We start from the raw sequence: 14784 nt of genomic DNA on the forward strand, positions 1-14784 counted from the left end.
AAAGAACAAAACAAACCTTTAAGTCATCAGTAGACCCCAGTAGACTCTTAAAGTCATCAGGAGGGCCAGCTAGTATCAACATTTCATCAATGTTTATAAAGCCATAAAACACTTTGCAAATCCTACATGTGTATGGACTGGGAGGGAGACCTTGCAAGCCTTTATTCTTTATTGAATTCCAAATGCTGACTGGCTATAAAAAAATCACTTGTACTAACTTTCTACATTTCATTTCCCAAAGCCCCATAGATGGACAGGTGAGGGTTCATCACCCACAAGCTCTGGTGTACGATACAAATAGGCACCCAGGGCACTAGGGACCATGACCTGTGATGACAGGCAGTATCATATTTCATAACATCAGTTTTGATCTGTGAATCTGTGGATTGAGGAATACACGAGAAAAAGTAACTACAAAAAGGGGTTTTAAAATAATTTGGAAGGCAAAATAGTTATTTTATGCCATGGGCTTAGTAAAAGACATTTGAGTGGTGGTACCATGACCTAGTTTACATTTCAACTCTGAGAATTCATTGGATGAATTTGAAATTCTCAGTAATTCAAAGCTGCTTAGTATTTAGTAGTTCCTCCTAGTTGCTAAGCCAGTGGGGATGCAAGAAGATGGCCAGCTCTACCAGCATGTGTATCGGTTCAATTAGAAACCACAAACATGGTCTTCAGGAGAGGGGAAGAACTTACAGAAACACCAAATAACAGTAAAAGGAAAATAGTAATGTGGTCCTTCGCTGGGCTTCTTCTTCTTTCTTCCTTCTTCTTCCTTCTTCTTCTTCTTCTTCTGCTTCTTCTTCTGCTTCTTCTTTTGTTTCTTCTTCTGCTTCTGCTTCTTCTTCTGCTGCTGCTTCTTTTTCCTCCTCCTCTTTCCTTCATCTTCTCTTCTTCCTCTTCCCCCTCCTCTTTCCTTATCATTTTCTTCTTCTTCTCTTCCTCTTCCTCCTCCTCAACATGGAAATACCTCAGGTATAGATCAGTGGCTCCAAAACGAAGTGTGTCTTTCCATATCGCCCACTTCTCTGTGGTCATTTTCCTGAACAATACTTTCCAGGGGATGCAGAGGTCCACCCCAACACTCTTAAATGAGTGTGAATTTCACTGGACGAGCATGTGTGTTTCAGTCCTAGGCAATTTGGTCAGCTCAGTGGAAGCTTGGATCAACCTAGCTATCTGTTTACTTAAACAGTGCCTATCACTGAGATATCTGAGATCATAAAGTCTTGAGACTTGCTCTTGAATTCTTCAAGAACTAATAAACACAGCAGTCACTAGGGTCAGGGAGTAAGGAAGAGTCTGTACTTTATCTGGTTCCTAGATGTGAAGATACATTCTAATGGATGGTTGCCATGACAGAAACACAATTTAGGGAGATTGCAAAATACAGATCTTCTTTTCACAGTGATAAGATTAAACTATGGCTATTAAAACCTTCAAACTGATACTCTATCTAGATATATGCACTATCTCTTCACATATACCTCTCTCTATGTATTAGAATAAGGGTTTTTACTGCAGGGAGGCACATATATAAAGACAATCATCTCTTTCTGCTGTTAAAGTCCACCCAGTAAACAGATGGATAGGAATGCAGCGTCACCAAACACAGGAACAAGAAGTCGAAAGAGTAAACTCCTCTTTGTGTAAGATCTGTAGCACTTCTGTGGGCTTTGGATGTGGTTTGGTCCTCCAAAGACCCAAGTTCTGGAGGCTTGGTTCTCAATATGGTGGTAGGAAGGGGCTAGAAGTTTAAGAGATGGGCCTAATGCGAGGTAATGAGGTCACTGGGGGTTGGGGTGTGGCCCCAGTTGATGCTGGTCTTGGAAGGTGAATTAGTTTTCTTGACAGTGGGTGTTTCAAAGGAAGCCTACCCCAACACATGGCCCGTTTTGCCAATTCTCTTCTGTTCTTTTTAACAAAATCTCAATTGTTCAATTTTATCAATAAAGACTCGGGAGCCAGATGCTGGAGTGAAAGCCTGCTAGCTCAGAGGCAGAGAAAGCGCCCAGCTGACCTTCCTCCTCAGCAGACATCCCAGAAGGAAGGGTTGTGGCTTAATAGTAATGAATTTGTGTTAACAAGTCGACAAGGGGTCAGTCGTACTGGCTGGTTTTGTGTGTCAACTTGAGACACAAGTCATCAGAGAGGAAGGAGCCTCAGTTAAGAAAATGCCTCCATGAGATCTACCTGTAAGGCATTTTCTTAATTAGTGATCAGTATAGGAGGGACCAGTCCATGGTGGGTGGTGTCATCCCTGAGCTGGTGGTCCTGGGTTCTCTAAGAAAGATGGCTGAGCAAGCCATGGAGAGCAAGCCAGTAAGCAGCACCTGCCAAGGCCTCTGCATCAGCTCCTGCCTCCAGGTTCCTTCCCTGCTTGAGTTCCTGTCCTGACTTCCTTTGGTGATGAACAGCTATGTGGAAGTGTAAGCCAAATAAACCCTTTCCTCCCCAACTTACTTTTTGGTCACAGAGTTTCACTGCAGCAACAGAAACCCTAACTAAGACAAGTTGGTACCAACATAGTAGTGTACTGCTGTGACAGACCTGACCATGTGGGCCAGGCATAGTGGTGCATGCCTTTAATCCCAGCACTTGGGAGGCAGAGGCAAGTGGATCTCTGTGATGCCAACCTGGTTTACAAAAGCGAGTCCAGGACAGCCAATGCTACACAGAGAAACCCTGTCTTGAAAAACCAAACAACAACAACAACAACAAACCCAAACAAACCCAAACCAGACCTTACCATATTTTGGAAAGGACTGTGGAAGGACTATGGGACTTTGGGCTAGAAAACCATTGAGTGTTGAGAGTCCAGTGGGATGTCCTGTAGGAGCTGGGAAGATACGAGTGTTGAGAGCAGTGCAGATGGTAGAGACCTGGATTGTGACATTTCACAGGGAATGTTAAAGACACTATCAAAGCTATTTGCTATTTTGATGTAAGATTCTGTGGTTCTGGTTTGCTGGGGCTGAAAAATCAGCCATGAGTAACAAGATACCAGGCTACTAAAGCAAAACCTTTGTGTTACTGGGACAACTGATGCTGGTTAGCTGAGCTGAGAAATCAGCAGTGATTAAGAAGAGGCCAGAATCACTGAGATGAAATCTTCTGGGGAGTGTTTCCTGACAGCACTGAGACCCGGTGTTCAAGAGGCGGCCACAGTTGTACCTCGTGTTGGCAGCTGGACTTGGTAATATGTAAGAGTCACCAGGTGGTGCTGGTTTTAAAAGCATGAAGGGGTGGGTCATGGAGAACAGCTGACACTGGCACTGTGAGAGGCCAGAAGAGGTCAGTGGTGAAGGTGCAACCTCAGTGGCAGGCAAAGGCCCAGAAATGAAAGGGTCATGCAGAGAAGTTGAGGCTTGACACCAGAAATAGAACCTATGACAGGCTGTTGGTGAAAGTGCAGCCCAGTTGTGGCAAAGGACCCCAGCAGATTTGGAGACGCCAGTACCATGGGACAGCCACCAAGGACAACAGTAGTGGAGTGGAGCCAGCCAGAGTAAAAACAGCATGTCTCCCATTTCTCTACCATGTTTTAACGTTGTCACAGGGGGAATCACTAGAGACTACACAGATAGGTTATCTAATATTGGATATGAGGCTCTACAACCACAGGGCTTAAATAGGCCTTAAATTCCTTTTAAGGTTCCAGGCTCAGGTGTTTTGTTACAATAAAAGGTAACAGATGGAATACTATCCCCTGTTTTGTTACATTACAGCTTTGAAGAATAAATTTTGTATCTAGACTCTGGTAAGGTTTTGTTTTGTTTTTGTTTTTGTTTTTAGACAGGGTTTTTCTATGTAGCCCTGGCTGTCCAGGGACTCACTCTGTAGAACAGGCTGGCCTCAAACTCAGAGAGCTCTATCTGCCTCTGCCTCCCAAGTGCTGGGTCTACAGGCATGCCCTGCCACTACCACCCAGCAATGAGATCTTTTAACTCACTTGACAATAATATGACTTAATCTGCATGTGCGAAGCCCAGATGCCAATGAAAGGCAAGTTACATATTTGCTTTGCTCACAACACAAGAACACAATGTTGCTGTGGATATAAGGGGTCCTTATAGGTATTGTGACTTCTCCAAACTTCATTTTCTCTTTTCAGTGATCCCGGTCAGAGGTTAAAATACATCAGCTAGGACAGAGACTCCTGAATGGCTTGTAGGAGAGACTCACCAACAAGTGAACTGAGAAATGAGCATATCTAGTTATCCTCCACTGCCAAGCATGGAGACCTACAGCACCAGTGTCTTAGCTAAGGTTCTGAATCACCGGGTCCCACAGTGACCTTCATGTCCCTTTCCATATGTACAGACACCATTTCCCAAGCTGCTTCACCTGCAAAGAAAGCTGCAGCGCTCAAGTAGCTTCCTCTTCAGGAAGATTGTTAACGACTGCCTAGAACATTCCATGAGTCTCATCTTCAGAGCTCAGCAACATTTTAGAAAGATAGTGAAGCCAGCTGTGATGGTGCACATCTTTGATCCCAACGCTTGGGAGGCAGGGTCAGGTGGATCTCTGTGAGTTCAAGGCCAGCCTTGTCTACACAGTGAGTGAGTTCCAAGCTAGCCAGAGCTACATAGAGAAGCCATGTCTTGAGAGAAAGGAAGGAAGAAATGAAGAAAGGAAAGAAGGGAGGAAGGAAGGAGGAAGAAAAGGAAAGAGACACAGAGAGAATGGGACTGGCACATTTATGAACTGTGGGGCCTCCTCGCTCTATGCAGCCCTTGAACACACTCTGCACATTCCTTGGGTAAGAAGTACAAGCTGTCCAAATTTGCTTTGTGTTTAAAAGTATTTTTCAAAAGAACAAGTTCACCCATCAGTGTTTTAAGACAGGACACTGCACTCAACAACCCTTAGGCTCCTTGCACAATGTGGCCTAAAGTGGGGTCAATGCTCAATACGTGCTTTCTGATAACGATGGCTCGTATTTTAGTTAAAGAGTAATCAAGCATAAACATGACCTTATGGCCCCCTGCAGAGCCATAAAAACTGTCCTGGGCCCTCTCACCCTTCTTGAACTCATGTCCTGGGAATCCTTGGCATCTGAAGGCTGCTCTGACTTAAATTTCACATCTTTAATTGAGTCAAAACTCACTGAACACATTAGCCGTGTACCTGTTGTGGGGACTGTGTCCGAGGGGTGCATGTCAGAACAGCTGAATACTGTTCCTTCTCTCACCTGGAAAGAAACACACAAGGAAATGAGAAGTGGAATAGAGGATGGGTGGGAAGTGGGCCTATATATTCGAAAAGACCACTTACAATTGAAACAGAATAGAACTCTGGTGTTTGGTAAGGTCTCTCTTTCAATCTCATAGCTCACTGTCTACAACATACTGCTCCGATCTGTCTCCTCCTCAGGGCCATCTCCTCCTCCACCTGAGTTCAAGCCTTCAATATTCTTGTTTGGAATGTTGTAACCCTCAATAGTGTCAGCACCTCCAGGCTGGATGGCCTGACCTCTCCTCTGCTCTGCTCTCCTCTCCTCTCCTCATGTCTCAGGGAGACACAACTGTGACCCTGCCCTGCCTAAACTCTTAGTGAAGCCAGGCTGTTGTGTCCATGCCATTTATTACTGTGACCCCAAGGTTGAGAATGGTGCCAAGCATCGCAGAAGATTAGTACTATTTGCTGATTGAACAAATAAATGGCTACCATATACCAACCTCGGCATTAAACCCACTGATCCCAATATGCCCTACTGTAGTCTGTCCTTGACCAAGGTCTTCATACGCTCCCACCCCTCTGCACCTCTGTGTAAGCTGCTCCCCCCATTCTTTTTTTTTTCCTCTCTCTCTCTTTTGTTTGTTCGCACTTCTATCCAACAGGCTCATTTCCTAGTCTCTTCAGAACTGAGGCCATGAGTACTCTAGGAAAGTTGTCTTTAACTTTCTGAGCTGGCTTTTCTTCCTCTGTGATCCCATAAGACACAACACAAACTTAACTCCAGTTGTTATTTTCAGTGCATGTGCACGCTGGCTGGGATGCCTGTTTCTGTATCAAACTGTGTTCTTTTGGCTCAGCAGTATATTTTATTTGTGTCATTAAGTCTCGTGTCTGGAATCCACCTGCCCATCTTCTTAGTCCCCTAGCAGCTCACTCCTGGGCACTGACCCTCAGCCCTTGCCTCTCTGAGGTTGCATTCTAAAGGTGTAGAAGAGACTTAGTAATGTATCCTGAGGGGAAAAGCAATACATAGAAAACAGTACCAAGACTTTGGTAGGATTCGCTGCGTGCCAGACTCTGGAATGCGTGCTTTTTATTTCTTAAGGCATTTACAGCTCTATGTGGCAAGGCCATTACAGTCACTACCTCCCAGATGGAAACCAAAGGCACAGGGAAGTGAAGAAGAGCCTTGCTTAACAACACAGAGGCAGGACATGGAAGAATCTGGATTTGAATATAGATCCAGCGGCTTCATCTCTCTGTGTCTACTTCCTTCTAGATATAGCTACGATATTAGAAAATACAATGTCCGTTAGAAAGTAAAGAATCTTTTACATTGGGTCTCTTAGAGTAGTAGTCAGGCTACCGTCAAGCGTTAGGTGCCTGAGTCCCCGAGGGGTGCAGAGTGCCCTATCTAATCTTGGCAGGAAGAACCTGAAGGCAATGGAGGAGATAAGCCATAATCAAGATGCAAGTGACAGGTGAACAGCGTGCATCCATCTACTTTAAGGCTATCCGGTCCCCAAACTGGTTCCAGAGTTCAATTCACATCTCCTACTTTGACAAGCTTTTCTTTCCCTTCAATTAAAGACTCAAGGACTAGCCAGAGATTTGGGAAGGGTCTGGGGTATCTTGTCACAGTGCCATGAAGCCCCAACACCTCATGACACTGTGGGTGGTCCACTGAGAGAGGCCTGAGGATGGTGTTGATCCAGGCTACCAAAGGAACGTCACACACATGCTCGAGGTCGCTTCCCCTCCCCCAGCCTGCCCTGGCCGAATTTCAGGCACCTGTTGCAAGCTTCCACGACTTTTAAGCTTTCAGCGTGCCCAGAGGCAAATGGAGTTTCAGGACACAGAGAGCCAAGGAGCCGGTTACAAAGATTCAAGTGTGTCCTTTTCTTACCTGAAGCTTTCCTATGGGTCTCAGTGGTTTGGCCTGGTAGTTGCTATTTCTGTAGGTGAACAGATAGGGGCTCTCCTGCAGAGGAAGGTAACATGTAAGCATGACCCAGAGCTCTCCATCTCATAATAATCAAGCTTGTCATCATTGACATGGACAGTTCATCACCATTTCTCTCTGTTGCATTGAGAGGCGTCCTTGCAATCCTTGTATAAACCACAAAGACTTCAGATTCATGTTGAAAGGCTTCAGAGGAGGCGTGGAGTTCACAAGAGGCACTGAAGAGGATTATTGGGGAGTAAGGAGTTTAATGAAAATGTTTTGAGAGCCACAGACAAGTAGACAGCTCTGCGGACAGTTCAGGCCCCGGCACCAGAGAGAGACAGCATGGTGAGGTCTCTGAGGAGAGATACAGAGCCCAAGTACAGGATGAGATTTCACAGTATAAACCTGTAAGCCACACAGTATAAACCTGTAAGCCACACAGAAGCCAGGGAACGAGCTGGGCAACAGGACGTGTGGTGATCAATACACCTTGGCGTAAATCCACTTTCCAGGTAAGAGACTGTAGCCCCACAGGCCTGTAATGAGGCACTCAGTAGGTGCCTGAGAGTTTCTGTGAGGGGGTGGAAAATGCTGCTGTGGGTGCTGTGGCCTGGGCAGTGGCTGGATTCCAACGTTGTGTTCTTACACATATCATCTTCTCGATGAAGGCAAACCTTTCCCTGGTCCCTTTCTTATTGTCGCCTGTCGGCCCTCTGAAGAAGCTCCCTGAAGCTTTGAAATGGCCCATTTACAAGCCAGCATCGAAGTCTGCATCACCAGGCTCATCACAACCTCATTTTAGGCTTTTTAAAGCCGTAGTGAAGGAGGAAAGAGGTGAATTATTCCTCCTTATTGTGTACTCATGATAAGCTTATTAATTCATCAAGAAAGCAAAAAAAAAAAAAAAAAAAAAAAAGATAAAAAAAATCAACTAGCATTCTATGAGAGGAGGAGTTTCCATCACTGATGTTTGGTTATTTCCTCATCCATGTGGAAAGATTACCTATGTATCTATTACATGTTGGGCACATCCTTAGGATACACTCTTCAAGTCCCCTCAGGATCTCATCAGCTCTGCCTCCTGAGGTAGAGAAAGGCCTGGAAGTGTCATCTTGGCCACAAGGCCAGGGCCCTGGGAAGATGAATGAGACCATAGCTGGAGGCCAGGTGAGCTGTGGTTTTGTTCCTGTGACTTCTACAGGAATGGAAGGCCTTCATTCTGCTAGGACTGCTCTCAGTCCACAGGACCATGTTTTTGGACAGCCACATGTGCAACCTATGCTCAGGCCCAGAACAACAGACTCAAGACTCTCAGGGGCCTAACATCTCAGTAAGATGCCACTTTTCAGCCAATTCCATATGGCCACCCACATCCCGCCTCACCCAGTCCAGTGTCTCCTACCTGAGAGGGACATTTCATCATCTTTCTGTCTGTTGCATCTAGTGGCTCATCTTTGTGACCCACTGGTTCCATCTAGAAACGAAAGTAACAGCTAAAACAGAGAAGCCTCATGCAGGTAATCCTCCAAGGTCCTCCTGAAGTGCATCCCCACCCCCACTGACCAGGAAGTCTCTCAGAGTTTGACTCTTGGGTCAGCAGCCCCTTGGGGGGCCTTTGCAGCTCTGTCCTAGGCTGCTCTCTCATTTGAATATCACCATGTGAGAGTTAGTGGGCTTCTTCGGTTTTGATCTTTTTTCATTGGCAGGACTTCCTAGCTCATCTCCTCAGTAGCACAGGAGAAATTGAATGTAATTTGGAGCAGGTGTCCAAGGGAAGACTGACAGACACCTGGTATTCTAAATCCAACCAGATATCTTGCAGCAGGTCACATGGCTTCATGGTCACCCTAGGGTGCTTATCACGTCCTCCCGCTCAGTGCCCAGCTCTTGGCTGGCTCACTGATGAAGATTTCTATATCTAGGGCAGCAGAGGCAAGGAGGAAGGGCTGAGGCTGTATCTGAAAAATATGTGTCCTTTCCTGGCTTCTTCCTTCTTATAGCTAGATCCACATGAGTGGTTTGAAAGTTTCCTAATGCCTCTACCCTTTAATACAGCTCCTCATGCTGTGGTGACCCCCAACTATAAGATTATTTTGTTGCTACTTCATAACTGTGATTTTGCTACCGCTGTGAATCGTAATATAAATATTTGATATGCAGGATATCTGATATGAGACCCCCAAGGGAGTCGCAACCCACAGGTTGAGAACCACTAATCTACACTAAAACAAAACAAAACACCCAAAACTCTGGATTGATGTTTATACAGCTTCACAGGAAGCCAACAGGCCCCAGTCTTTAGCTGGGCTACAGAGATGGAGTGAGAGGGTGTACAGCTTGGCTCCCCGACCCTCACAGACAACAAGGCTGTCTAGCACCTTGAGGATTAACAGCATAGCACCATAACCACAAAGGCCACCTAATAACAGACAAATGGTGCTGAGAGCAACAGCAGTAGTGCCAGCAAGACTTCAGCAAAAGCAGTGGAGGAAGGGGAATGAAAGCAGCTGAAGAATTAGAAGAAGGGTTTGTTTGTTTGTTTCCATGCTGGGGATCAAGAACAGGGCCTTCTATACGCCAGGCAAGTACTCTACTCATTTTAAAAACTTTTTACAGACTGGCGATGCATCTCAGGGGAGAGCTTGGTTGGTATGCTTGCGGCCCTGGGCTTGATTTCAGGCACTGAATGAAGTCCTCCTGTGGTGGCACATGCCTATAATTCTGCCAATTTGGAGGTGGAGGCAGGGGCTGCAGGAACTCCAGGTCATTCTCACTTATATATCAAGTTCAAGGCCAGCTTGGATGAGAAAGAGAGAATAGTGAGGAGAGACAGGAGGGAGAGAGGAGAGAGGAGAGGAGAGGGGAGGGGAGAGATAGGGGAGAAAGAGGAAGGGGGAAGAGGGGGGGAGAGAAACAGAGACACACACACACACACACACACAGAGAGAGAGAGAGAGAGAGAGAGAGAGAGAGAGAGAGAGAGAGAGAGGAGAGAACTGGTGGACATGTGCAGTGGCTTAGAAGGATCGGAGTGTCTTTTGCACACACCTTTCACTCCTGTTTGGAAGCCTTGCCACACCCAGAGTACTAAGCTCTGTCGACAACTTTGCCTCTCATCTTACTAACACTGTGACAAGGGTGTAGGTGGTCACTGGCTTGGACACTCCTGTCTATCTGTCACACAAATAAACCATGAAGACCTCAGGTCCCCTTCAAGATCTAACCCTGTGTTTGTGCTTTTAGATCCCAGGAACCAAAGGAATGTCCAGGGACTGGTGGCTTGTTCTGAGCCAAAGTAAGGAGTGTCAGATAAGGGGTGTAATTACTGTCACTTCTGGAGGAGTGGCAGTCTGTGGCTCCAGGCCCGGGAGAGGAACAGGGCTCTCAAAACTCTATCTCCTTTCAGTTTTGTTTTGACAGTGGCCACTCCTAGAAATGTGACCCAGGCTGTTCACACAGGCAGAGCACAGAGGGCCTGGCTAACGGCCAGGGTCAGATGGCCATCTGCAAAGCATTCTTCTCCTCCTCAGTCTTTCAAGAAAGGGAGAATCCACAAGAGAATCTAGGGGGGAAAAATCAAATCTAATTCTAAGGTACTGAGGACAACAGAGCCTTGAAAAATATTTCAAGGACCTCAGAAGGGAATCCATAGGTTTGACCAATCAATCTGCTTCTGTTGAGAACTTTATCTTAAAAGAGGCATGGTGTACTCTTAACATTTGGGAGGCTGTGGCTGAGGACGGATTGAGTTTGAGGACAGCCTGGTTACAGAGTAAGACCACATCACAGGGCAAAAGCAACAGCAAACCTTAAGTTCTTGAATTAAATATTCCTGTATCAGTTTCCCAGTTTTCTTACACATGTTCTGACCCTGAATCCTCAGAGAAGACAGAAATCACAGTTACTTCAAAGAAGCCCTCTTCCTCCTGTCACCCAGTGCTGTACACAAAGGCACTATTTCCCCCTCAGGGACATTTGCCCTTGGTCTCATCCTGGCTTTTCCTCCATCTTCTGGCCCCTTTCTTACTTTGTCTCCTCCACACTGCTCTGCCACCTTGAAACTAGCCAGAGCCTGTGGATGGATGATAGTGATCTTAAAAAACAAAACAAAACAAACAAACAAAACCCCTCTCTGGGAGCTGGTGAAATGGTTGAGCAGGTAAAGGCAGTGGCCACCGAGCCAGATATGAGTCCAGCAGGCCTCACCCCTCTGGCTTCACATGTGCATCATTACGCAATGTCTGCCCCCCCCTCCTTAAATAAATGCAATAATGGAAGAAGAAGAAGAAGAAGAAGAAGAAGAAGAAGAAGAAGAAGAAGAAAGGAGAAAGAAGAGAGATCTGGAAAGAGTTCTGACATATGAACACTTCCCAAGTTCCTTCCCCCACCTGGTAGCATCTTCTTGTGAGGTTTCACATAGGGTGTTAGGATTTCTGGAAGGACCTGACATTTAACATCCCCAACGGTGTGTCCTCTTCACTACCACTATACAAGAATTTTCAGAATTTGCTGAAGCAACAGAAAGGGCCCAGAGAGACTGAGTTCTGCCCAAACGCCAGCGCCTCTTCAGCTTTGAGTAGGGGTGCAAGCTGCAGCCAGAGCTGGGGTTAGGGGGGACCACACATATGGGAGAATTTTAGTCTAGGTGTGTGCAGATAAAACTGCTCGCCACCTCTGCCTTATGTGTGGCACACAGAGCTCACACTCACTGTCTGAGGGCAGGGAAGGCAGATGTTGCCGATGTGGCCCGTGCACAGCCACACATGACTCTGTGGGCTGCACAGCAGAGACTCCTTCCAACACGGATGTGTCCTGGGTGTGTGGTCGGGAGATGGCAGAGGTGGTTCCGGAGATCACAGCAGCTCCTCGCCCCCCACCCCCTGCTCCTTACCTAGCAGGAAAGTCCTCCCCCTAAGGCTCCATGCTTGTGAATGTGGCACTGACCTCAATGGTCTTAGGTAAGCTAAACACTTCAAACCAGGGCCCCGGCCTTCCCCGTCCTCTAATGGGAACACAGAACTCAAAGGTGTGGAGGGCGCCCATAGATGCCCATTCTTCCACAAGCCCTCTGAGGCTAGCTGAAGGTCACCGTATTCTTTTGACAGAAGGAGAAAAATGTGATTTATACCAGGAAACAACCAGAGGTGGGACCAGAGCCAGAACCACTCTCTGACACCCTTTGCCTCGCCCTAACCTGTCACATTCCTGATCGTTCACAGGCAGATTCAAGCCTGCAGGAGCTGTGGCTTTGAGCAGAGTTGTGGGTGGCCTGGTGTGCTGCCAGCAAGGAAACTGGGGAGCTGACATACTTGAGGGACTCCTCTCTCCCTTCTTGGGCTGTATGGGCCTTGAGGGATTTATTGGGGAACTATGGGCTTGTGGGTGTTTTGGACAAGTCCTGATAGACAAGTGACTTCCTGTCTAGGACAACTGTTACCTCTTCTGAAGAGTCCTTGTGACACTTGCTGTCCCCCAGGCCCTTGATCTTGAAGGAGAAACCTTCTGCTTCCCTGTAGGTGCTAGCTCCGTGTGACCCTTGAGCGGGTTAGGCAGAACTGGGTCAGTAGCATGGGGCTATATCACTTGGCCACCTGATAAAGGTGGTTATTGCCATCCCTGCTGCCAACACCGAGGACAGTCAACCACGGGATCAAAGGAGAAAGGGAAAGGAACCTAACCCTCCCGTGCTCTAGTCAGATGTTCCTCTCACATTCCAGGACTTATCTGTGCTCTGGCCCCCCCCCCCCCCCCCCCCCCCCCCCCACTGTCCCCACAGTTTCTCTCGGATCAGCCAGCCTCCCTCTTGGCCATTTGTGGCTGCACTTGGCTCATTATCCCTATACCCTTTGCTCACAAAAGGCCTCTTGCCAAGGATGTCTGCCTTGCCCTCTTCCTATACACCACCTCAAAGTGACTTCTAATCCCATCCTCAGGGTCCCTCCTGACCTTGTGGTCCATACAGCATTTGGGGAACTGACGGCACATCCCTGCTGTCCAAGTTGCCATGTGCCCTTGTTCTAGTGACTGGTCCCTTCCCAGCTATACCTTGAACTCCATGAAGACAGAAGCCACACTTGGTGTCTCTTGTCTCCTCTAGCACTAGGCAGGGCAGAATAAAGTCACGTGGTAGTGTAGATAGAGGCCCAAGGTTTGGCTGAGCTGGCACAGTCAATTGTATTACTGCCTTGAGAGAAGGTGGAATGAGGATGGGCTCCTACTAGGGAGCCTGGGGTCTGTTCTCCGCCCCTCGTGGGAGAAAGGCTAGCAGTGGCTCTCAATCTGTGGGTTGTGACTCCTTCAGTAAACTTCTATCTCCAAAAACTATTTATATTACAGTTTGTAACAGGAACAAAAGTACAGTTGTGAAGTAGCAACAAAAACAATGTGTGTGTGTGTGTGTGTGTGTGTGTGTGTGTGTGGTTTTTCCAAGACAAGGATTCTCTGTGTAGCCCTAGCTGTCCTAGAACTCTCTGTAGACCAGGTTGGCCTTGAACTCAGATATCTGCCTGCCTCTGCCTCCCAAGTACTGGGATTAAAGGTGTGGGCCACCACCGAGAATGAAGCATTTCTAATCCAAATAAGAAGAAAAGCCAATTTTTATGGCTGGGATTCTAAATACGGCAGCACCAATAGGAGAAATAATGGCAGAAGCTCCCCAACACCCTGGAAGGGTATCAAGCTTTGGGGGTACCCTCCATCCACTAATAATCCCAAAGGCCCTGGGGAGCATTGGGGGACCTAAGAAAGCCTATCATTGTCACCCTACAGAGATCAAAACACTGAGATACCCTGAAGCAAGATACACTGACTGAGCGATTTGTGTTTGGGGGAAGCTGACACCCTGAATTGATGCAGGCATGAAACAAAGGATCTAATTTGAGTCCAGGTCATCTCTCTGAAGACCATGCTGGCTCTAAGTACCACCCAGGCCTTTAGACCTGCATGGTGCCACCCAAATGAGGAAAGTGAGTGGGAACTGCAGAGGAGCCTGAGCCCTGAGGTGACACTGGAGAGGAGCCTGTGCCCTGAGGTAACACTTGAAGCAAGCTAATCACTCGATCTCTAGGGACATGGCTTTGCCTCTGGGAACGTAGGACGGAACTTCTTCCGAGGTCCTGCCAGTGGTGGGTCATGCTTCTGGGCACTGAGCTTGGCCAGCATCTCCACTGGTGTCCCACACCTCTTCCTTGGTGCAGTTAGCAGAGAGAAGCAACAGCAGTGGCTGTCCTTTTGTGAATCAGCCCACAGGCTGGCATGGGCCTCATATCTCCACACTCACCATACTGTTCCAGATCCTGAGGGCGAGTGTTGTGGGATCGTGGGGTGAGAACCTTTTCTGGAAGAGATAAGGTAAGAAGGGACTCTGTGTTACACACACACACACACACACACACACACACACACACACACACACCACACCACACCAAGGATATAATGGCCTCTACATACTGATTGATCACGTGGAAAGGGCTCTGTCCCCTAGCCCTCCCTCAACAATGAGTTGTACATTTACAGGAACACTGTCTGGGGCAAGCATTTGGAGGTCAGGGCTGGCAGGAGCACTGTGGAACTCTGCTTGCTCTGCATTGTTATGGAGCCTCTAAAACTGAACTCAGAACAGCAGAGTGACAGAGATGTGACTCAGCTGTGGC

The 14784-nt window shown here is 47.3% G+C and overlaps 1 protein-coding gene across 1 annotated transcript in view; it reads right to left on the minus strand.

Moving 5' to 3' along the window:
* Plb1 (phospholipase B1) overlaps positions 1–14784 on the minus strand; it is a 67828-nt gene that overhangs the window by 30781 nt on the left and 22263 nt on the right. Inside the window, exons 11-14 of the mRNA XM_051170675.1 lie at positions 14412–14468; positions 8535–8606; positions 7091–7165; positions 5134–5197 (exon numbers count right to left, since the gene is read on the minus strand). Of these exons, the coding sequence (XP_051026632.1) occupies positions 5134–5197; positions 7091–7165; positions 8535–8606; positions 14412–14468 (268 nt within the window). The remainder of the gene's footprint in view (positions 1–5133; positions 5198–7090; positions 7166–8534; positions 8607–14411; positions 14469–14784) is intronic.

The sequence above is a fragment of the Acomys russatus genome, chromosome 1, assembly GCF_903995435.1.
Source record: "Acomys russatus chromosome 1, mAcoRus1.1, whole genome shotgun sequence".
NCBI lineage: Eukaryota > Metazoa > Chordata > Mammalia > Rodentia > Muridae > Acomys > Acomys russatus.